This window comes from Dendrobium catenatum, unplaced genomic scaffold (genome assembly GCF_001605985.2).
Source record: "Dendrobium catenatum unplaced genomic scaffold, ASM160598v2 fragScaff_scaffold_432, whole genome shotgun sequence".
Taxonomy (NCBI): Eukaryota; Viridiplantae; Streptophyta; class Magnoliopsida; order Asparagales; family Orchidaceae; genus Dendrobium; species Dendrobium catenatum.
Window position 1 is genome coordinate 802,657 of NW_021318894.1, and position 25,001 is coordinate 827,657.

General features: G+C 34.6%; 1 protein-coding gene across 2 annotated transcripts in view; it reads right to left on the reverse strand.

Moving 5' to 3' along the window:
• Positions 1-868: 868 nt before the first annotated feature.
• Positions 869-25,001, reverse strand: part of LOC110092647 (serotonin N-acetyltransferase 1, chloroplastic) — a 44,010-nt gene continuing 19,877 nt past the window's right edge. The window contains exons 4-9 of one of the 2 annotated variants that reach the window (XR_003700525.1): positions 17,126-17,309; positions 7,138-7,237; positions 6,891-6,991; positions 6,651-6,744; positions 1,735-1,891; positions 869-986 (exon numbers count right to left, since the gene is read on the reverse strand). Coding sequence is in view for 1 of the 2 variants with exons in the window: in XM_020817293.2 (XP_020672952.1) it covers positions 1,812-1,891; positions 6,651-6,744; positions 6,891-6,991; positions 7,138-7,237; positions 17,126-17,309 (559 nt within the window). In the remaining variant the exon portion in view is untranslated. Of the gene's footprint in view, positions 987-1,343; positions 1,892-6,650; positions 6,745-6,890; positions 6,992-7,137; positions 7,238-17,125; positions 17,310-25,001 lie in introns of those variants that run through there. The other variant, XM_020817293.2, reaches the window with a different exon arrangement.

Here is a 25,001-nt window from a genome sequence, read left to right on the forward strand (position 1 = left end):
AGAAAAAAAAAATGATTTCTTCTTCTTCTAAAAGGATATATAATATCTATTCTCCATTAATTTTATTTTGCATTATAGATGGATGTATTTAAATTCATTATAATATATAGTTAAGTTAAATTTGAGGTTTTGTAATGTACTTTTTTTTTCAATGTTAAAGAATTACGTTATGCCGCAAAATGTTGGCTATTAAAAAAATATATAATATTAAGTGTTGCAGAGATGTAGATGAGTGGAAGAGAACATATAAAATGAGCATATACGTGAAAAGATTGGAGTAGCTCTATTTGTAAATAAGAATAGAAAAAAGCCACCTAAGATGGCTTGGTCACATAAAACGGCAGTCTTGTGATGACCCGATTTGGACAGTAAATGTATTAAATTTGCCTTATATTAAGAAAGATTGAGGTAGCCTAAAAAGACTTAGTTAGAAAATATTAAAAATATCATTTTTTTTACTAAATTTAAATAAAAAATCAACTCTTAATAATAAACAAGAGAAAAAAGATTCATGTATCCAACCTCATGCAATGCTATAAAAGCTTAATATTGTTGTTAAAAAAATTATGTTTGCAATAAAGCATAACACCTAAAATGAAGGACAGCAACATAACGGTAAAAAGACAAACATCAGTGCCAAGTGGTTCAAAGACTTTGAATTGGTTGCTCTGAATGGCAATAGTCTAACTTAGAATTGTCAAAATGGATTAACAAGTCCAATTCAGGTTCAATTCAAATTGATCCAATTTAAATCCATCAGCCTAAACTTGACCCGCTTAATTAATCAGTTAAAAAAGTGATCCCCAACCCAACTTACTAGCAACTTGAATGATTTGAATCTAACGGTATAACCTATTTGAAATTTGTGAGGTTCAGGTTGATTGAATTCAAAGGAGTCAATATCCAATTATCCTGGATTGGGGAAGATGATGATAGCGACAAGGCTAGAGAAGGAAGGTGCGACGTCAAGCTAGGCAACAATGGCACTGCAATGCAAAATAACCGAAAATGAAAAATAAAAAATCAAGAATGCAAACCAGCAAGAGTAAGCGCAACATCTTATATAGGTTTTTAACAAACGGCTACGATTTAATCATGCTTTCTATAGGGCATTAGTTCTATCGGGTCAAAATCAGGTCAACTCAAACCCAATCTGCTTATTGAACGAGTCAACCCGACAAAATTTTCAAGTCAAATTCGTGTTGGGTTGCCAAACCTAATCATTTATTGACATCTGTAATTATGAAAAACAAAACACTACTAATTTAATTTGGAGTAAAAAAATAAAAAAAAAATTATAATAACATGTAAAATAAAAAATAAATCTCCAAATAAACACTACATGCGTTTATAAGACAAGCTTTATTAAAATTTAAAATTTTCATATTTACAAAACAATTCTCCTTTCAATGGAAAACCAAACCAAATGTATTTATATGACAAGAACAATCATTAAAAATTTAACAAATTTCACAGTCCATGCTAGAAACAAAGAAACACTTAATGCAACAGCCATCAGATCTCAAACCAGAGATACACGCCCTGAAAATAAGAAATATACAGTCTGAACTAAGAAATAGACATTCTGAGTTAATAATGCTGAGATATATAAATACAAAAGCAATTGAATTCTCATGGCAGCAAAGTGTATAATAGTTTGGTAAAACATGTAATTTCAAACAAATATGAAGCATATATGAAAAGTTAGAAGGTGCATTTACATCAATATCTCACCTCAATTGTCATAAGGTGCAGAACTTGCAGCATTTTACACCATATACAAGCTGTATCATCAGCAGGGATGTATCTAACTAATATCTTGGATACCAGAACATGCCCTTAATACCATCAGGATCAGCTTCAAATCCTAAGTTTCTGTAAAAATCCACAACTGCACATGCCAATAAAAAGATTTCAACAGCAGGAAATAGTTAAACTTATGTGAATGCAGAGTAAAAGCTCTAACTAGTATATCGACTATTGATAAATGTCTAATTTAGACTTTGAGTTTTCAATTGCTCCGATTTAGTCACTCGAGTATTAAAAACTGAGCCAATTTAATCTCAAAGTCTAAAATAAGAGTTAAAGTTAACTCTAAAGTTAAATATGAAGGATATTTTAGGTATTAGAAGTGAATATGAGATCATATTGCTTATATTGCTCAATGTTTTTATCATTTAATAAGTTATAATACATATTTAACCTACTACATAATAAGAGTTAATAAATAATAAAATTTTTATTTTTTTAAAGCAAAATCTAACATGATAAAAATTATATTATATGACAAAAAAAGAAGAATCATTTTTATTATATTTAAATGATATAAAACTATAATATTTATCTTGTAATATTTTGCTTTAAAAAATAATAAAAAATTACTATTTCTTTACCATTATTATGTAGTTAATTAAATATTTACTATAATAAAATGATAATTGAGTAATATAAGTAATCTAATTTCATATTCACTAGTAGTACCTAAAATACCTTTCATATTTAACTTAATTTTTAATAGTTGAGGAATTAAATTGGAGCAATGAAAAACTCTGAGATTAAATCAGACATTTCTCAACAGTTAGAGGACTATTTTGAACTTTTACTATATGAATGCACTTTGTTTTATGCAATGTGTGATTATTATCAGTACTGATGCTCTTTGTTTGTTTCTTGTTTTTTTACTGTTTCATGAATTTGTGCACGTTATTGTGCGATAGAAAAGTTCCCCTCAAACTTAAGGAAAAATTATATAAGATGGTGGTGAGACCTGCAATGCTTTATGGTGCCGAATGTTGACCATTAAAAGAGAAGCATAATACTAAGTTAAGTGTTGAAGAGATGAGGATGCTTAGGTGGATGGGTGGCTTGACCATTAGAGATAGGATACGAAATGAGCATATACGTGAAAAGGTTGGAGTAGCCCCAGTGGAAGATAAGATTAGAGAGAGTCGCCTTAGACAGTTTGGTCACATTAAACGGAGGCCTTCCAATGACCCGGTTAGGAAAGTTGAGGTATTAGATTTGGCTTATGTTAAGAAAGGTAGAGGTAGACCTAAAAATACTTGGTTAGAAAATATTAGAAATGGTATTTCTTTATTAGATTTAGATGAGAATTTAACTTTTAACCGGACACAATGGCGAAAAAGGATTCATGTAGCCGACCCCACGTAGTAGGACAAAGACTTGGTGTTGTTGTATGAATTTGTGCACGTATACATTTAGTTAAAGTTCTCCCCAACCCACCACACCCCACCGCAGTTGTTTTTCATCTTTTGATCCTGAGCTGATTATTTCTTCCATTAAATGGAAAGTATATGACTCATAACTAAAATATTTTAAGTTCATATTTAGCACATAAAATTGCAGGTTGCCTCAGTTGCTACATTTCCCGATTTAGAGTGAAAAAAATTGACCAGAAAGGTAAATTCATGGAAAGGGGGATTGAATTCTGTTATGGTAAATCAGTGGTCAAGTATATTTTCAGCCAAAAAACTTAAAACCTATGAGTTATGGCCAACTGCTTCGTATTTTTATGTCAATATATATTTTCAATTATCTAATGGGGATTAAACCAATACTCTAGGTGTCTTGAAAATCTGCCACCCCATATAAGAGCTCACATTGATCATCACTTTCCCTCAAACAAAAAAAATTTTCAACGTCAAATATCATGCAACAAGAGCCTAATCAATCACTTGGATCCACCTTCGGAGTCACCTTATTGAATCTTGCTCAGTCATGGTTGAAAAGGTTAAGACCAATGGGAAATACAAATTGCATGAACCAAGTAAACTCTACTAAGCCATCGCCATTAATCTCCTTTTTAATATCAGATAAAGGAACTGACTCAATATTCTCATTTCCTTAATAGTTTATGCCTTAATAGTTTTATGATATCTTTGTTAAAATTTGCGTTACATAATGCTAGTTCGTGTATATATAAATATAAATAAGGATGAATTTTTCTTCACTTAGGAGGAGAATTAATCTTCTCCACCTAATTAGCTTTCAATGTTATTATCCTAAATGTAAGATTGAAACCATGCAATCTCTTCGACATCAGTTAACTGGTGACATGCATGATTTTAAAAATTGTCATCATTGGTCAGTTGTATGAATCAAAACTTTCACATAGATGGTCTACGTGCATGACAAGAAAATTGTGATTTTAAATTGTAAAGAATTTCAAATGAATTGACAACAAATACAGGAATTGTTAATGATATTATAAACGTATTGGCTAGTCTCTCGATGAAATAGATAAGTGAAACTAGAATTTAAAAGTAGTTTTCATATGCTATTCAATCATCCTTATATTTCTCACGTGAGTGACAAATGATTAAATCTTTATGAAAATTGATGGAAACTCAATCTTCATTTAATTCTTATACTATAGACCACAATCAACCATGCAATCTTGAGTTTTGCTTATAGATAGAAAACATGTTTAAGAAAATGATTTTAATTTCACTTCTTTCGTTTCTAAAAACAAAATTAAAACTTGGAGATATTTTGAGGATATATAAGAGCCCAAGATAATTGTTAATCTCCAACTACATCCAACTAATGATGGATTTAACAAAGTTCTTTCAAAGTTCACCTTAAAACATATAAATTGCTTTTGGGTTGAGTTTCATCAATTATTTATAATAATTTGAACATGCATCAAGCCCCTATAAGAAACAATGATGAATGGAGAACATATAAAAGTCCAATTTTACCCATGTATTTTAGCAATCAAAATCATTAAATACACACTAAATATCAACATCAAATAATGCACTTCATTCCATTTCATGCCATTTGAAAGACATCATATGTTGAAGAACAAAACTATCTTCTCATGTGATCAAGACCACCAATTAAGAAAATTTTGATACACCAATTGGTAAGTAGATGATCTCAAAAGTTCTTCAAAATGATTATGCCATTAAGTTTAATAAAATTTTTCATCTAACATTTGAATGTCATAACATAACAATCTAAATAGGAAGAGAAAGAAAAATTTCTTACAAGGATAAGAAAATTCCATCCCCGTAGATATATGTATATGAGATAGATTTTTTTCTCCTAGGACATTATTGTCCACGTAATTTTACTTTTTTGATCCACCTATCTACATTGTCCTCATACTCAAAATAGCATTATTAAGTGTGATTTTATAACATTTAAGTTTCAACATTTTACATAATTATTCAAGCATCATTAACACTATGAAAAAAATAGTTATGCATCTGAGTAATGTTTAAATGATATCTAACAATAATTAGAGCATATGCACATGCACATGTAAATAAACTTTTTCTTCTCCCTTTCTTTTATTTATCACTTTATAGTCTTAAAACTCATGATCACACCGTTGATTGTGATCTACAATATAAAACTTACATGTGGGTTGAGCTACATCAAATTTCATTGTCATTTAATTATTTTTCAAGCATGTAAAAAATATAAGAATGATCATATAGAAGCCTTTATAAATGCTTAGTTTTACTCTGGTATTTCATCAATCAAAACTGTCAAATACATGCAAGATAATAACAACAACCCACATATTTGAATGCTCTCCACAATAAAATCACAATTATCTTTACATGCAATTGGAGCCATAAATTGTGCAAGTTTTGATTCATCAAATTGATGATCAAATGATCTTAAATTCTCGAGATCATGCATGTTATGAGTTGTAATGCCATTAAAAAGAATAGATAATTTTAACCTCCATTTGAAGGCCAAATCATCAAATTTTAATTGGGTAGAAAATGATAATTCTACCATGGAGAGAGAGAGAGAGAGACTTCTTTTAGGAGAAAAAAAGACTTTTCCTCACTTTTTAATTTTACATACAAGACATGCATGGTTTAATCAAATTTTAATAGGGTAAGAAATTATTACTTTATATAACATTCAAATTGAAGATGCAGAACATATGAATTACATGTGGATCAAGTTACAACAATTTTTATTATGATTGTAATAATTCATCAAGAACATGAAAAATTTAAGGATGATCAAATGACACCTTCTGAAAGTATAATTTTACCCATTAAACTCACCAAACAAAATTATCTAATACATGCAAGATATCATCAAATCCTATATTTGGCTACAAATCATTTGAATATCTTCATACTTTGAAATCACAATTACCTTCTCATGAAATCGAACCATTCTTTGAAAAAAAAAAATTATGCTTCCAATTCAAGACTAAAACATCGTTACAATTTGATGCATCCCATCATCAGACATAATTTACTTCTCAGAGTTAGCAAAATAATGTGCAGGTCGCCTAAATTACCCTACCATCCCTTAAAAAAGGGCCACAAGAAGAAGTCTACCCTGGCAAGATTTGAACTCATTCGCTACGCCTGATATGTTTGTATGTGTGTGTGTGTACAAACAGAGGGATTGAGGAAAAAAAGAATTTAATTCCATCATTAAGACAAAAATCAAAACCACTTTTACTGTTATATAGGACTCGTACTAAATAGAGAATCAAAAGTCATGATATTTTTACAGCTATTTTACGAGGCATGTAGAATAAAATCAAAGAGAAGATTCTAAGCAGATGCCAAATCACTCTTCACATATATTGGATATGAGAAAAGTAGGCTAGAAATTAATCCTAAGTAGCAAATGAATTAACACACCTTTGTTATCAGCAAATAATGTGATATTGCCAATATCCTGCCGTAGTAATGCCCGTACTACCTGTTCAACAAGTGCCTTGCCAAGACCCTGGCCCTATAGGAGCAAAATCCTACAAGTCAATTACTGACGAGAGGAATCTTTTTCACACAGAAAGCCAGATATTATGACCAAAAAATCTTCTTGCAAAGTTAACCAAAAAATTTAAGGCCCCAAAAATTACCAATCAAGACTGCTCATACCTGATAGGAAGGATCAACAAGGACATCCCAAATTGTAGCATTAAAAGCATGATCAGATGTAGCACGAGCCATGCCTATAAGTTGTTTTTGCTCTTTTCCATCTGTTAACTTACTTTTATAAGTATGATAAGATGTTCATTACTTAATCAAAAGAATCTCAAAGACATTTTTTTCTCGAACTCAGAGAATCTAAGCTAATAGTTCAATAGTAAGAAACAACAAAATATTTACCGAAGTATACAATTACCCGAACCATGAGACGTAGTTATTGAATGCAAGGTAGCAACCATGTAGCTATTCCTCAAAGATGCTACCACTTTTGATAATGGTCTCCGTGGCCATCCAACCTATCCTGACAAAGTTTTGCTTTAATACTGTTGAAACATACAATTTACAGAAAAGGAGATTTACAGGAAGAACTGAACTTTTTTCAGAACTTGAAGAAAAATATATGCTAAAAATCTGCAAAAGGTGAAACAGACATTTCATTCATTCCTCTGGGAATCTGCGAGCAGATTTCTTTTTACAGGAAATTAAGAACATTGCCGAGGAGAGATTCTCCTTAAAATTTAAAAATAATATGCAGTATTTCTAAACTCCGTTTAAACTTTTAAAATAAGCTCGCCCACATATGCTCTCACAAATACTTTAAACTCCTAAATTTAAAGTCTGAAAATGTTGCGCGGGCTAAAATAAAAAAGAACTTAAATTTGAATCATCTCAAGACACATGCAGTCGTCCAACTTCCCTTTCTTCCGATTCTCAGAGCTTTGTGTGCGTATATGTTAACCGAACGAGAGAAGCATTTTTATGCCGTGAGAGAGGCGGTGGTTGAACCGTCGTGTCCGATCGTTTGAGTATGTCGGTGGAATGAGCGGTTGGTTTTGCCGTTACAGTCAACAAATGCAAGTACATCATATAAATGCAGAAAGAAATGTGCAAATGCATCATGCATATGCATCAAAAAAATGTGCAGGAATACTAAAGATAAAATATCCCTATGTGATCTAACAAGTACGGTAAATGTCTAAACACAGTCTGAACATGTTGCACGGACTAAAAATAAGATAAAATTTGAATTCACCCAACTCTAAGTATCATACAATGCCTTTTTGAAAAAAAAAAACAACTATTTTCTTTTTTTTTTTAATTCACAAACTCTTTTTTCAAGTGAAAATTTAAACTCTTATTTCACCTGATGTGCTCCGGCTAGCCATTTTGTTTAGACAGCATCATAAGTCACACTCCTGAAATTCAATCCTCTGCGTCCCCACCAGAGTAGATAAAACATCTACCTCTCCGTAAATTATAACAATGCTAATTGGAGCAAAATTTTGAACTGAGAAAATTTACAATCAAATATCCAATCTCAGTCCTCAATGATATTGTCTTACACAATGTTTAAAATTGCGTATTCGGGTATTGAGGCGTTTTCATTCGTGAGGCGAGGAGTAAGCCTCAAGGCGTTTTGAGGCGCAAGCCTCAAAATCAAAAGATTGCGTAAGCATAAAATGATAAATTTTTTAAATTCTAATGAGTGAATAATATAAAACATAAAAAACATAAGATATGAAGTGAAATTAAAATATCCCACTAATAAGACAACATGAAATATAGTTCAACTCAAAATTCTATCTTTCCCAAATCTCAATATTCTTTTCATTAAAATATAATTTCAATTTCCAAAAATAAATAGCAATGACATATCACATAAGAACTCATAAGTCATCAGCATTGTCATCACTAAGGGGTTCTTCATTTGAATCATCATTATGATGAACTGCTCTCTCCCCTTCCTCCTCTCCTACAGAGTCCAATGTCGGGCATTTACTTCAAGATTTATGTAAGTTTTAATATATATAGCGTGAGGCGTAAGCCTCATGCCAGTGAGGTGAGGCGGGCCTCAACCAAGTTGAGGCGTAAGCCTCATAAAAAGAACTCGAGGCGTAAGCATCAAAGCGTTTTTTATTGGAATTGCGCAAAGGCGGGCCTCAAGGCGAGCCTCATATTGCGCAATTTTAAACCATGGTCTTACATATGCAATTGCAAATGTTAATCAGTGACCTAATCCTCTACAAACAAATTAGCAAAGTTGACAAGATCTGCTTTAGTATAGATACTTCATAAAAATTATGATTTATTAAAATCACTTTATAAAAGTTGAATAAAATATTTATGGATGCAAAATTAAATTATGCAAGTTCGATCCTTTCTCCATCTATATAAGGAGATAATTTGTTAGCTTTGTGTGCGCCTAGTTTTGAAGTTGTCTTTAGTCTTGGCAAGTCTTTCTAAGAGTCTGCAAAATATTTTGAGTTTTACAATAAAAGCTATAAGTTCTTCATATTACTCTCCTCTTAATTTGCGAATATTTAACTTCTCTTTTATTATACCTGGGTGTATCCACTTTGTGATTTGGAATGGGAAAGGCATTCTAGCATTTAGTTGTATATCTCCAAGTCATAAAGTTTGGACGTATCAACAAGAGCCTGGTGATATGAAGGAAGCAGAGGCATCCCGCAAGGAGCGAGCCATGTAGCACTGGACCGGCCAACCCAGTAAATCTCAGCCTAGGTAGGTTCGACGGAAGAGAGGGGAGGAAGGTCAGTTAAAGTAGTGTTGTCCAACGGGGATATAATTACTTATGTTAGGAGAGGATTAATTAGGAAAGGAATTTTCTAATTGAAATTCAAATAGGAGAGGGCTGCTTAGGAGGGAAAGGAGGAGAAGAGTATTTAAGGCTAAGTTAGGGTTCATTTTCTTTTATGCATAATTGGAGTTATTTTTGCTGGATTTTCTTTTTGTGAGAGCTTCCTAGCGGCATCTAAGTTTAGCGAGAGAGACGATCTACATCTCTTATTTTTAGATTATTATATCAATTGTTTAAAATTGCGCAATATGAGGCTCGCCTTGAGGCCCGCCTCAGCACAATTCTAGTAAAAAATGCTTCGAGGCTTACGCCTCGAGCTTTTTTTATGAGGCTTACGCCTCGAACTTTTTTTATGAGGCTTATGCCTCATCTTGGATGAGGAACGCCTTGAGGCGTGCCTCGCCTCACTGGCATGAGGCATACGCCTCACTCTATTTATGTATTTTTTTATTTAAAACTCACCTAACTCTTATACAAAAGCCCCAAAAAAATCATGCCACAATAACTTCTTCTCAATTGTCTCGACCTCTAGCCCAACAACCTTCACCGTAGCCACCACTGTTATAGCTGCCGTAGGGGATCACTAGAAAGCCGCATGTCACCACCATCTCTTAAAAATTTGGAGTATTATCTTTATGTTGATAACAAATATTTATGAAAGATGAAGATGATTGAAATAAATGAAGAAGAAACAGTTTGAGATGTATTGGACCCTACAGGATGAGGCAGGGAAGAGACCAATTTGTTATGATAATGAATCAAATAAAAATCCACTTAGTAATGATAGTCCAAATGATTTCTGAGTTGTTGCTAATTATTTTAAGTTTCTTTAAGAATTAAATGTAGATGTGTAGCAATTGAGAAATAAAAAAATTAGAGCTGAATTTGATGTTCTATGATACTTTTATGCCATGATGCACAGAGACAGACACTGCAACCCGGATACGACACGACACAGACACGTCAGTTATTGAAAATATAGGACACGGACACGGGTTGGACACGGTATTATTGTTTTTATATTTAAAAAATAGTGTATAAAAATTAAATAAATATAATTTTAAAAATAATTTGAAAATAATAAGTCATTTAACTAGAACTTGTGTTTAAAATTATTAGTATTAGGATGTCGAGAGTCAGACGTCGATGCCGTTTATCAATCACCAAGAGGAGATGAAAATACCTTCACTGCCAAAAAGAAAAGAAAATGAGAATATTTGATGATTGGTTATTAAGTGCGGAAGTTGATTTGGTGTTGTGGATAGGAAATAATAAATTTAGTTTAAATCCCGCCAAATACAAGAAATTATATTTAAAAAAATTCATAAAATATTTAAGATACGCATGTCGGACATGTGTGTCCAATTTGTATTTAATATTTTTTAATCGGACACGTTTTCGGCGTGTCTGACCAGTGTCGGGCGAGTGTCGTGTCGGATACGGTGTCGGACATTGCACGCCTCTTTGAGAAGTGTCGGTGCATCATAGCTTTTATGCAATTCATATATTTTATGTTATTTTGTTCCTATAATTTTTGGATTTCAATTTTATTTTACATAATTTATCACTTAACACTTTGCATCTTATACAATTTTTTATTTCATAGGTATATAAATTTGTTTACTTCATAGTTCAATAGAAAGTTAATATATAATCATTTAACCTATTATTTGGATATTATATAAAAAATCAATTTTAACTTTTATTTTGATTTTATGCAATTTTTAGATTTTGAGGCTGACGCCTCAAATCGCCTTGAGGCTGACGCCTCAAATCGCCTTGAGGCTTACGCCTCGCCTCACGAATGAAAAACGCCTCAATACTCAATTCTGCAATTTTAAACCTTGAATTTATATCTTCCTTTTGTATTAGAGCATTAATATAAGAATCATCCCTTGTCTCTCAATCTACTACTATTTTTGTGTAGTTATCTCGTTGTTTTCACTCTAAGGCATATCAAATTGATATCAGAGAGGTGTCCTGAGCTGAAGTTAAGGTCCCAATCATTGATTTATACTGAAATTTTTTTCCACCTTGCTAATTTTCGCTGTTTCGAGATCAAATTCACAAATTTTTGTTGTTTTCGCGGTTTGGAGCCCAAAATTTATGAATGACAACAAAGAAGAAGGAAGCTTTGAAAGGAGAGATGGAACAACTTAGGGCCGATTGAGGAAAGATTTTTCAAAATGGATGGAAGGTTTTCCTCCATGGAGAGTGTTTTGGAAACATGGAAAGCATGATGAAAACATTGATCGAGATGCAATCAAAGGCTTCGCCAGCTGCTCCTAGGGCTGATTGGAAAGGGGAGAAAGTACAGGAGGAGACAGAACAGTTGTACTTGGATGTGGCAGATATATCTGTGAACTTTGTGGTGGGATTTACTCCAAATCATACCATAAAAGTAAGGGGCAAACTGGTGAGCAATTTGTCGTACTTTTGGTGGATGGCGGAGCTACACATAACTTCATCTCAAATTGGGTGGTGGACCGATTGAAGTTGAAATTAGTAAGGACAGAAGGATGTGGGGTGATGATGGGAACAAGCAAGCTAGAGAGGAGCAATGAAATATGTAAATGGGTGGTGATGAACTTGTAGGGTATTCAGATGGTGGAAAACTTTCTTCCCATAGAGTTGGGAAGTACAAATGGGTTCTATGAATAAAGTGGATACATACTATGGGAGATATAAAGGTGAACTAGAAGCCATTAACCAAGGAGATACAGGTGGAAGGGAAAAAGGTAGTGCTTCAAGGGGATACCAAGTTAAGCAAAACCATGCTTAGGGCAATCCAGGATGCAAGCCGAGGATATTTAAAAGAGTTGTAAAGCATAAAAGGGGTCCAAAAATAGGAGGCAAGGGAGATTCCAGTCAGCGCCTAGCAAATTCTGCAATAATATCAGGATGTATTTCAACCACTAGTCGGGTATTCATCTGATGGGGACATCAGATCATGGAAAGTATATCAGAGACGTGGTCGACGATCTATTTTTGATTCATCATATGTATTTGTTTTATTTGTTTGCATTATGTATTTGTTTTATTAGCATTTTTCATTTTACCCTTAGTTAAGGATCTTGTCATATGTAAGCCCTAGGGGCAATGTTATCTTTTATTTTTCCATTCATGTATTGGACTATTTAAGTCCATCCATGGTTTAAAATTGCGCAATATGAGGCCCGCCTTTACGCAATTTCAGTGAAAAACGCCTCGAAGCATACGCGGTTTTTTTTATGAGGCTTGCGCCACAACTTGGTTGAGGCCCGCCTTGAGGAGAGCCTCTCCTCAGGAGATATCAATTTGTTATAATGACGACTCAAATAAAAATCACCTCAGTGATGATAATACATATGATTTTTTAGTTGTTGCTAACTTTTCAGTCTTTTTTAAAAATTAAATGTAGATGAGTAGGGAACTAAGAAAGAAAGAATTTGAAGTTAAACTTAATGTTATATGATACTTTTATGCAATTTCTATATTTAATAATTTTTTGCTCATGCAATATTTGTATTTCAAGTATATTTCATGCAATTTATCACTAGCCACTTTACGTCTTGTGAAATTTTTTGCTTCATATATATGTCATTGATTTTTTTTTAATCTAACTTTTGACATATGTATATCATTGTGTTATTTCATAATTCAATAGAAAGATAATGTCATTTTTAGCATATTATTTGAGTATTATATTAAATTTACTTTTAACATTTATTTGCACTTAAAGCAATTTTTTATTTTGAGGCTCACGCCTCAAAACGCCTTGAGGCTTACGCCTCGTCTCACAAATAAAAAACGCCTCAATACCTAATTGTGCAATTTTAAACATTGAGTCCAACCTCTCCTTTGAGAGCAATAATGAATGGATGATAAAAAAAAAATTCATGCAATCTTATGTTTGTGTGAGAGCTTGAGAGCTTTGGAGAGAAATCCCTAGGAGAGGGAAACGGATCACCCACCAACCTTGGAAGTGTCCGAGTTCATGGCTAGCTCGTTCTTCCCTATCTTTTCTTTTCCTCTTTCCCCCTCTCTTCCTAGCTGTCGGTCTAGGGTTTCCAACCACCACAAGCTCCAAGCCCCTTCCCCATCCTTCCCTTTCGGCCAACACCTCACCACCCTCAACACTACTGGTGTCCAAACCACCACCTTAAGCCGCCGGCCTACATCCAAACCTTAGCCGCCACCCCCTTGAATTCCCCCATCAAAGCATGCAATAAAAGCCCTTCCTAATTTGGCCTTTATGTTTTAGGTAACCCATTTAATTCATATTCAAATCAATTTGAATTTGAATTTGTTTCCTAAAATACGAAGTTTTATTTTAGGAAAGTGTCTAAATCAAATCCAAATTAATTTTGAATTGGATTGGAATTAAATCCTCTTCCTTAATTTGGGATTCCCACTTAAGCAACTATTAAATCCCTTTCCTAAACCCCACATCCCTTCTCTATGCCGCCGGCCCCCCTCCTTGTCCCCACCACTTAATTGCTTTCCAAAATTAAGCCTCTCACTTGGGGTAGAATTCAAACCCTTTCCTCTCTCTCTCTCTTACCCGCCCCCTCCCTTTCTCTAATCCTACATAAAATCCTTCCAACTTTAGGGGATTAATTAGGGAAACAATTATCTAATTTTTCTCCATCCTCCATCCTCCATCCTTTAAAATTTGAATTATATTTCCCCGCCACCCTCTCTAACCTAGTCGGCCTTCCCCTAACCCTAACACCTCTAAAATCTGAACCTAAACTTTCCCAAGCTCCCTAACTTGGCCAGTCACCCTCTCACCCCTTCTCCTACTTGGATTCCTTGGAGAAACTTCTTTCTCTCAAGAAAAAAAAAATGAATCCTCAAGGACAGCAAAGGGTGTCTTCCACAATACCTCAACACTATGTATCATACATATGGCCGATCCTGAACTCGGCTCTGGCTTCGTCTACAACGAATAAGGCTTCGTCGGCATCCTCCGATCACCTTTCTTCGACGTCAATCCAGAGGTAGATAATTCCGTTGAGGCATACTTGGAGCGTATCATATTCACTCTTTCGGAAGCCATTGAAGAACAGGTTTCTACCATTCAGTGGCAAATCACCGCCATGCCAAGACAAGGGTGAACTCTTTTCCCCCTCTTCAATTTCTTTCCTAATCTTCTTCGATTGTAGGTTGTGCATCAAGCATAAGAAATCGTGCAAAGCTATTTGTCAAAGCTTAGTAAACGTACGGAATGAGTGATGGACTTCTTTGCATATAATCTCGTTGTTAATCTAGGGATGTTATTCGAAATCCTCTATATTTTCTTATGTTGAAGTTTCTAATTATTTTGTGATCCTAGCTATTATTGTGTGACTTGGCCTAAACTAAGGCACCCCTTTCTTATTTTCATTTTCGTTAAGTGATTAACGCTTTAATTATTATTGTTCTTACTTGAAAGCGTGCAACTTCTTATATCAATTATTTAGATCATTCATAGTTCTACATCACCACCGCCTCGAGAGCACGAGCATGCCATCAACTTGAAAGAAGTGCTTCTCCCATCAGTGTAAGACCATATCGTTACCCTCAGATCCAGAAAGATGAGATAGAGAGGCTGATCAGGAAGATGATAGAAGTAGGAATCATCAGACCTAGTGTGAGTCCCTTCTCTAGCCCGATACAGTTGGTGAAGAAGGATGGCAGCTAGAGGTTCTGTGTGGATTACAGGGCTCTTTAACAAGGAAACGATGCGAGATAGGTTTCCAATTATTGTGATAGACTCTTGGATGAGGAATTCGGAGCTGCAATCTTCTCCAAATTGATTTGAAGTTGGGATACCATCAAATCAGGATGAAGATAGCAGATGTGCACAAGACGGGCTTCAGGACACATGAAGGGTAATACGAGTTCCTGGTGATGCCTTTTGGCCTTACCCATGTCCCTACCACCTTCTAGTCACTAATGAACTGAGTGTTCCAACCATATCTTTGAAGGTTTATCCTTATTTTTTGATGACATTTTGATATACAACAGGACATACAGAACACTAGGAGCACTTGAAGACTCTCATGGAGACATTGACGAAGCATCAACTGTTTGCCAACTTGAAAAGGTGCACATTTGGGAAATCATAGGTGGAGTATTTAGAGCAAGTGGTGTCCAGAGAGGGGGTGTTAGCTGACCAGTCCAAGATTTAGGCCATGGTGGACTGGCCTCTTCCTAAGAATTTGAGGGAGATGCAGGGGCTTTTCAGGCTCACCGACTATTACGGGAAGTTTGTGAAGGAATATGATACCATAGTAAGACCTTTAACGGAGCAATTGAAAAAAGATAATTTCAAGTGGGAGTAGGAAGTGACCCGAGCCTTTCGGGAGTTGAAGACAGCGATGATTAGTGTACCTGTGCCGACATTTTGTTTGCTCAGGAAAATATGGTACTACAGAACAAACCCTGCTTCCTCAAGTTTAAGGTCTCATTTTCTCCGATGTAGATTGGAATTTAGATTAACCAAATTTCCTCAATGATTAGCATCAGAGTTTATTTAGTTTTGATGTTCTACTTCCTAAAAGTGCTAGCCTTCATAGTTAATTATCCCTCCTAAAGTATAGAAGAGACCTCTCAATTAAAGATAAATCAATGCTTAGACATGCAACAATTTAAAATTTTGGTTGTGGGGGGATGGAGGTAAACCCGATCAAGATCTCATGGTTTCATCATCCCAGGTGTACCGTAGGTTTCAGTCTACCAACACTAACAATCGTTGATTATAGTTTCTAGAGAATTTGATTAGCAGTCATGAGTTGTCTTCTTTCAACGATCCTGAGTAAAGTGAAGTGGATAGATACAAGTAGATTTGGTTTGGGTTGGGACTTGTGGCTTCACTTGGGAGTTGCCGGTAGTTTAGATTTAATTGTTATATTATAAACTGTAATTATCCACTGAGTTACAATGAAACACAAAATGTTAAATTACATATCATGTAAATCCTCTAAGAAATAAATGTTTGAAATAAAAGAATTCGTCTATAAAAAAAGGTGATCAAAAGAAAATAGGTAAGAATTGATTTATTATATGTTCAAATTGAAAAATTTGTTTTAGAGGCACTTCAGTTAAATGTTGGATGTTAGTTTGTTAAGTATTTTATGTTATTGAAAGAACTATAATAACCATCCAATCGTCTATTCCTACCTCGTTAATTTGAGTGTCCGTACCGGGTAATAATAATAATAGATACATAAGTACGACAGTGAGAATCAAAAAACTTGAAAGGAATATGGTGAAAATGTAGTTTAAAAATATCATGGCAATAGCTTGAGAAAAAAAGCTTTTGTAAGCTAGAACTAAAATCTAATGCACGCTCACAATAAATGAATTGAAAAGTAGAACTCATAAAACAATACTCAAATGGTTGGATGAGGCTAATAATTGTGTTTATGATGACTTCCACACCATAAGAAGACTTGCAATAAACATGAATGAAAATGAAATGACCGGTTTTCATATTTCTCACAAAGAAACAATACTCAAACTAAGCATTTAAAGTTTAAATCCCACATATTCTTGCTGATTTAAGAAGGGAGAGACAATTCACAAGTCTAATGTTTAGGTAACGCTATATAGTTTTTACCTTATCACATAAGGCTTGTAGTTCATATACATCAACATCTGCTGCAGAAGAAAATACTATTTGCTCAGACGTCCCATCATTTTGAGTCCTTTCAAGCAGTACCACCTCTTGTTGCTGAGGCAATTCCTCCTCTGCAACTTTTGAAGGGGGCTCAATCACTTGGGATACATTATTCTTCAAGAAGCTGAAAAATTAGCAATAAAGAGGAGGCATGTGTATGAGAAACATGCAAAGATGCTACACTTATACAGAAACAAAGATATGCAGGAAACAAGCTAAAAGAATAAGGTAAATGTGAAGAATGCATAACATAGCATAAGTGATGTCGAAAGGTTAATTTAATGTGATTGTAGTTGGTTTTCTACAAAAAAAATACATTTTATTAATTCATTATCAGGGAGTAAGATCCATTATTATCATATCATTATGTGACATGGCCCTTGCATTGCACTTCAAAATGAAGCCTTCCTGCAAACCAGATGTAGGACATTCTAGGATATAAGGTCACAATGTAGATTTAGATGCGAAGAAACTTTGAAACCAAAATTTCAAGAAATGAAAGTTATTAATCTTGGATATTTTATTTTTTACTTTTTTTTCTGAAAGACCACCAGATGAGTGGGTGGGGTGTGGCGTATTCACAAGAATAAGAGATACCATAGTTAAAGACATTCAAAAAGATTAAAGAAAAATGCTTTTAGCACAATAATCGAAAAGTGAAAATACAAAATAAAAACAAAAGAAACCAAAACAGCATCAGCACGCAAAATAAGGAAAATCGCATCCATCCAATTTGATAATCCCAACAAGTAAACCATACATGGATCTTTGAATGAATGCACCTAAGAATCTTTGAACTTGCAACCTCATTAGCAAGTCAATCAGTAGTAGAATTCCCTTCATGCAAAATATTCTCAAATCCGAAATTAAAGTGAGGCAACAATTGTTTAATCTTCGTATTCAGATAAGAACCCTTCCAAAAATTGGTCTTAGTCCTTAGATTACATTCCTAACAACCAAAGCATAAACTTCAGTCCAAATAATGCTTCAACCATCCTGTAAGAACAGCTCCAATCTTTGATATAAAGCAGGAAGTTCGCTCAACCCAAAGGAATAAAAAAAACAAGATAATTGTAAAAGGCTAGATTCTTCCCTCATGGTTCTGAAACCAGCCCACCATAGGCCCCTTCCCTAGGATTACCTTTAGGACAACTTTCAGGAATAAGCTTAAACTCATACCCACAGCTTAATCCACTGCACCAGCTACAGAGATTCATCAATCTTTGCTTTCATAAAGACCCGGAAATACCTACAGCTCATGCATTCACGCAAAGTGCATCATTATGGAGTAAGCCAGCAGCTCATATTAACTAGTGCACGTGCTCCAATCTTCTCTCAAATCAAGTGTGACCCCTCCGGTTCCTCATCTCTCGTGATCGCTCACTCCCTCTCGTTCTTTCCCTGTCACGCAACACACACTGCAGAAATAATAGCAATTTCCGACGAATTCTTTTGCTGAAAAAATACTCGTCGGAATCACTAGCGGAGAGGGCGCCAGTTTTAATTTTGGACGTTCCGGCGAAAATTCCATCGGTGAAGGCCCTATTTCCACCGTCTCGTCCCCTCATCCAATTCAAGCAAAACAGCCTTCCAAAAGCTATTTTCACACAAAGCTGAGCCTTAGCCTGCCCCTTGGTCTCAATCGTCATCATTCGCCATTCTTGGACAGATTGGACTCTTCGTTCACAGACACATTACTCCTTGAAGTCCATCATTTCTCCACTGACCGTCGCTAGTCGCCGTAGCTTCTGTCGCCATTCGCCTTGCTGTAAGCATATTAGTGTGTCACCTCCTCAAATTCTTTTTTACATTAGAAATAAGTTGAACGATATTTTTTTCAGTAATGGTTTTAATTTTGCAAAATTAAATACTTCCTTGTGGATAAACATAGTGCATTTGATTAGTGAATTAGAGTTATAGATTTTTCTTGGATTTCCTAATAAATTATAAGTTCAATGAAATTGAGTTTAGATTTTTTATATTTAATTAAGTTATTACAGAACTCTCTCTCTCTCTCTCTATATATATATATATATTCTATTCTATTCTATTTCAATTATGTCACCCTGTATAGCTTGGAATTAGGATTTGCTACTTTTATAACCAAATGAATTCAAAACATAATAAAATTGATTTTAGAAGTCCCTAAAGACATTAGGAGCAATCCCTTAAAATTTCAAATCATTTGGGTTAAAGAGGAATTTTTTATTTTACAAAGACACCTTGAACTAGGGTTTTCATGATTTTTAAGGAAGATCTACAAATTTAGATCGGGGTAAAATTAGTGGACATCTCTTCTTAGAAAATGCTCTATGGATATGAAATTATGAATTTTCAAAATCTTAAATCAATTTATGACCTAAGAATTTGAAAATATCATCAAGGATAGAACTTCTCTATTTTGACTATCAAGGTAAACTTAAAATACTTACCAATAGTTCACATTTCTATATTATTCAGATGTTACTTCATACATTTTTATTATGTGGATTCCACTCTGCAGTTTCAATGAGAATGTTTGCGTGTAGGGCTTTATCGATCACATCTGATATGGATATTCAAAATAAAAAAAATTGTATGTATAATTGACGGTTTCCTAGATGCAAGACATTAATAGATGAATTCATCAACGGCATAAATTTTGTCATGAAGTCAGCCTTTAACCTACCTTCTCTTATATCAAATGGGAGATTTTGTAGTCCTTGTTCAAAGCACAAAAACTAAGTGTACCTCACACCAAATGAGGTTAATATTGATTTATATCGCAGAGGATTCATGCAAGAATATTAGTTTTGGACTTCACATTGTGAGTACGAACCGTATTTCAACTCTCAATGTGTTCCATCAACAAGTTCCAAGATAGATGAGGAAAAAAAATTAGGATGTATGAAGATATGACTTATAATACAATTGGGCCACAATTTCAACAATATATGAAAAAGTCAACAAATACAAAAGCAGAACTTCTATGATTTATTACCCGTTACACAACAATTAATTGGGATGGTATAATAATCACTCAGAGTTATTTATCACTTAGAAAATATTGAACATAAAAATTGAATATAATATTCCCTGAAATATTTTAATCAATTTGTTTGGCTACTTAAGGAGAACAACTCTATAGATAATATAATTCCAGCAAATTTATATAGGACTAAAAAATTGGTTAACATATTGGGTTTGACTGTTATAAAAATAGATTGTTATATTAATGGATACAAGTTGTTCTACAAGGATGATTTATCAGAGATAACATGCCGCCATTGCAGTGCACCAAGATTTAAACCAAAATATGAAAAAACATATAAAATAGAAGGATGTGTCAGTTAGTAGATTGATCTACTTGCCCATTATTCCCAGACTGTAATCTATATGCACCAACGAGCTCTGTTGCACACATGAGATAGCACAATAAATATATCTCACAAAGAGGTGTTTTAACTCATTTGTCAGAAGCTGAGGCTAGAGAGCACCGTTCACATCCTACGCATGTCGTAGAACTAAGAAATGTAAGATTTGGGTTATGCACAGATGATTTTACTCCATTTGAAAAAATTTCACCTTACTCATTATGGCCAGCAACAAAAATATGTATGACAACACCCTACATGTTTCATACACATTATTTAAGACCTACATAATTCAAAAGCAAAAAAAGATGTGTTATTGCAACTTTTAATTGATGACTTAAATTGTTGTGGGAAGAAGGCAAGACTACATATAATATTATTATTTTCGCCAAATAGAATTTCATCATGAGGACATCTTTACTTTGGACAATTAGTGACCTTCCCGTATACATTATGCTATCAAGTTGGAGAACTGCAAGCAAATTAGCTTGCCTATATTGTATGAAATTTACTAAATCGTTCACTTTTAACATGGAGGCAAGAACATTTAGTTCGACTTATCGTATGTTCTTACCTGCCCACCATACATTTAAGTGAAACAAGAATGTTTTCACCAAAAATAAAGTCGAGATGGCACAATCCCCACCAAGGCAAACCAATGATCAAATATCATAAAGAGTAAAGTTAAAACCCACAATCATTGATGCACTGATATTAATGCAGGCAAAGCTAGATTTTTTTTAAAATTTTCTTTATGTTTCATTGCTTCCAAGTTGGTCATATGGGTATTTAATCTTTGGGTTGTTTTTTCCTTAATGGGCTTAGCCCATATCTTCCCATGATGTCTGTGTTCCCTAGGAAATATTTGGATTTTGGATTCCCTTTACTGGTTGTTCATTTTTCAAGCAAATTTCGAATGTTTGTTGGAATTCTCCAAGAAAATTTCGATTTCTCCTATGCTGGGAATACTTGCTGCTAGTTTCCCATGCTGTTTCGATTTTCCATGAGCTTGGTTTCCTGTTGTTGGCCATTCGAACAGGGGTGGTGAATGATGATGAATATTTAGATACTACAATCTGTGGGTTATTTAGCTTGCAAGCAATCTTCCTCTACTTTACTTCTTTTACTTCGTCTTGGCCCTCTATCTACTTCTTCTCTCCAGAGTTCTCATTCCATTTGTAACTTTCTTCGCAAATCTTTAATAAGTTATTTTATTTTAAGTTGAAGGGTGTCATTTAGTTGTGTTTTTAATTTAAAAATAACAAGGTTATATTGTTTTATATTTGTCAATATTTTAAATAAAAAAATTATTTTTGGTTTGCAATATTAGTTTGTGTAATATTTGTGTTTTTTTTTTCATCATTTTGGTATCAGAACGACCAGCAGTAGGAAACCAAGCCTAGGGAAAACCGAAACAGCATGGGAAACCAACAGCAAGTATTCCTAGCATAGGCGAAACCAAGGTAGAGAAGAACTCCAATAGCCATCTGAAATTTGCTTGAAAAACCAATAGCTAGCAAAGGGAATCCAAATTTTTCCTAGGGAACACACTACAACCAGCCATCATGGGAAGATATGGGCCAAGCTCATTAAGGAAAAAACAACCCAAAGATTAAATACCTATATAGCCAACTTGGAAGCAAGGAAACATAAAGAAAATTTTTAAAAAAATCTAGCTTTGCCTACATCAAATATTAGCTGAGTACAGAGTGTCGGGATATGGATTGAACCACAACTTAAACAAAAAGAGTATTTTTTGGTCGTTCACGTATTGAAGAACAAACTTAATTAGATATAACTAAGATGTGATGCAGAGGCGATCAGTTTGTGAATTGGTGCAAGCCTAAAGTTACCTGATGGATATGCTTCTGTTTACTCGCGAAAAGATGACGCTACAGCACGAACCCCACTTTCGTCAGATTTAGGCCTCATTTTTCCCACAGGTAGATTGTATTATAAATTAACCATATTTCCATTGATGATCGACATCAGGGTTTATTTAGTTATGATATTCCACTTCCTATGAGCGCAAGCCCTCATAGTTAATTACACATTCTAACGCATAGAAGAAAACTCTCGATTAAGGATAAATTAATGTTTAGACATGCTATAGTTTTAATTTTGGTTGTAGGTGATAGAGGTAAACCCAATCAAGATCCCATAGTTTTGTTGCCCCGGGTATACCATAGATTTGAGTCTGTCAACACTAACAACTATTGATTGTAGTGTCCAAGGAATCTGATTAGTAATCATGGGCTACCTCCTCTCAGGGATCTCAACTAAACTAAAGTGGATAGCTGTAGGTTGGGACTTACGCTCCGCTTGGGATCTGCCCATAGTTTAGATTTAGGTTAGGTCTTACAACCCCATTTAGGAGTTGCTCGTAATTTAGACTTAGATTAGGTCTTACGGCGCCATTAAGAAGTTGCCTGTAGTTTGGATTTGGGTCGGGCTTACGGCTTTTATTCAAAGTAGCCCGTATAGCAGGTTTGATGGCTTCCCTTGAAAGTAGCCCATATAACGGATTTTGCGGCTTCACTTCGAAGTGGCTCATATAGTGGGCCTAACGGCTTTTATTAAAAGTGACCCATATATTGGGTCTTACGGCCTCTATTATAGGTGACCCAAGTTATCAGAGATTTGTTATTTGTTCTAAGAAATTTTCTCTAACACCCTGATTAAAGTGGAACTTACAGCTTATATTAGAGGTGGCATGGGTTATCAGGGATTTAGGATTAGGCTATTTTTACCTAGAGGTTTCCCCTAACGCATTAGCTAAAGTTAGACTTACTACCTCTATTAGAAGTTGTCGATTGAACTTTAGGTTAGCAGGGTTTTAGTAGAAAATATGTAATTTTGCATTTGAGTGAGTCTTATTGCCTCTATTAGAAATAGCCCGTGTGCTTCAATTAGAAGCCTCCCCTAATTTATTTGGAATGGGGTTGATTACTCCCTTTTTGAGGATTTGTTGCTCCTCTTGAGAGGGTTTATAACTCCCCTTGGGAGGTTGTGTGCATTAAGTTATTAGAAATAGCTCGTGTGCTTGCTGTATTTCAATGTTTTCCTAGTATTCGGCAGCCTTTTGATGCCATCCCCAGGAGGGAAGGTTGGTGAGGGCACTTGCCCTTTCTGGTCCACTCGGACGGATCAAATCGACGGCTGAAGGTTTTGGAGGACCGAAACAACCACAGAATATGTCTTCAACTTTCCAACCGAGCGATAGCGACGCCTCTTTCTACTTCTTTATATATATATATATATATATATATATATACTATACTATACTATACTATACTATACTATACTATACTATACATATATATTATTTATTAATAATTACATAAATAATTCTTCCCTTCCACATTTGATGTTTCAAATTTAGAAAGTAAGTGTGGGTTCGGATTGCAGATAAACGATACTTGGTTGGAAGGCAAGCTAGGCAGCTGGTCTCACGCCTAAACAGAGGCGTCAGGCCTGGACGAATCAAGGCCAAACAACCTAGAGCCGTTCATGTAAGGGAAGTCAGAGGCAGAAAGGGGCTGCTTGGGCCTAGTTTTACTCACAGGAGACACAGGAATCGGAGTTCAACGGGGGAGTTGTGCACTCGAGCTCGGGTTGCTAGGCTCGAGGAGGCTGCCAGAGTTCTATTCGGCTAGGCTCGTGGAGTCACGTACAACAGAGAGGGTAAGGAGAGTCGAGAGAATCGTTGGTCAGAGTTCCTTCTATGTGCGTATCTCTAAATGAACAATGTCTTCGATTTTGAGGAGTCAAGAATGTGAGGGAGTTACGGGTGACATGGGGTTGTGGGTAGACGGTTTGCGGGTTGATTTGGCTGTGGTTGGTTAGAGGTCAACAGCTTACAACCTCAGTAGATATGTTGGCATGAAATTGGGGAAATTATTTCGATTGAAAAGTCATGATTGTTACATCTTCATAGAATTTCTTATGCCTACTACCTTCAGTTACTTGCCGGATTAAGTTTTAAATCCTTTAATCGAACTAAGTACTTTTTTAAAAACTTATGCTCATCCAGACTGAATGAAGAAGCCTTAGTTCTTAGTAAGCATAATATCTCCTTCATTTTATGTAAACCTAAGAAGATATTTTCTCTCGGATGTTTTGACTCCATGGAGCATCTGAATGTGCATTTATCATACGAGGTCAAAGTTGATAAACAAGTTCAATATCGGTGAATGTATTCATTTGAGAGATAGCCTTCCTTTTGACTATTTTTTTTAAGATTTTCGAAGTATAAAAAAATCATAAAAAACACGCATGTTATGCAGGTATATAAACAAATTGAAAAAGACATTTAAGAATAAGCATGTTTTGAATAATCGATATGTTAAGCATATCTAACATACGAGACAACCCAATTTTGCTCCTACTACTTCGACCCACATGTATAATCATCAAAGCTGAAGGTACCTCAAAAATATGGATATACCCAATAATGTTCATTC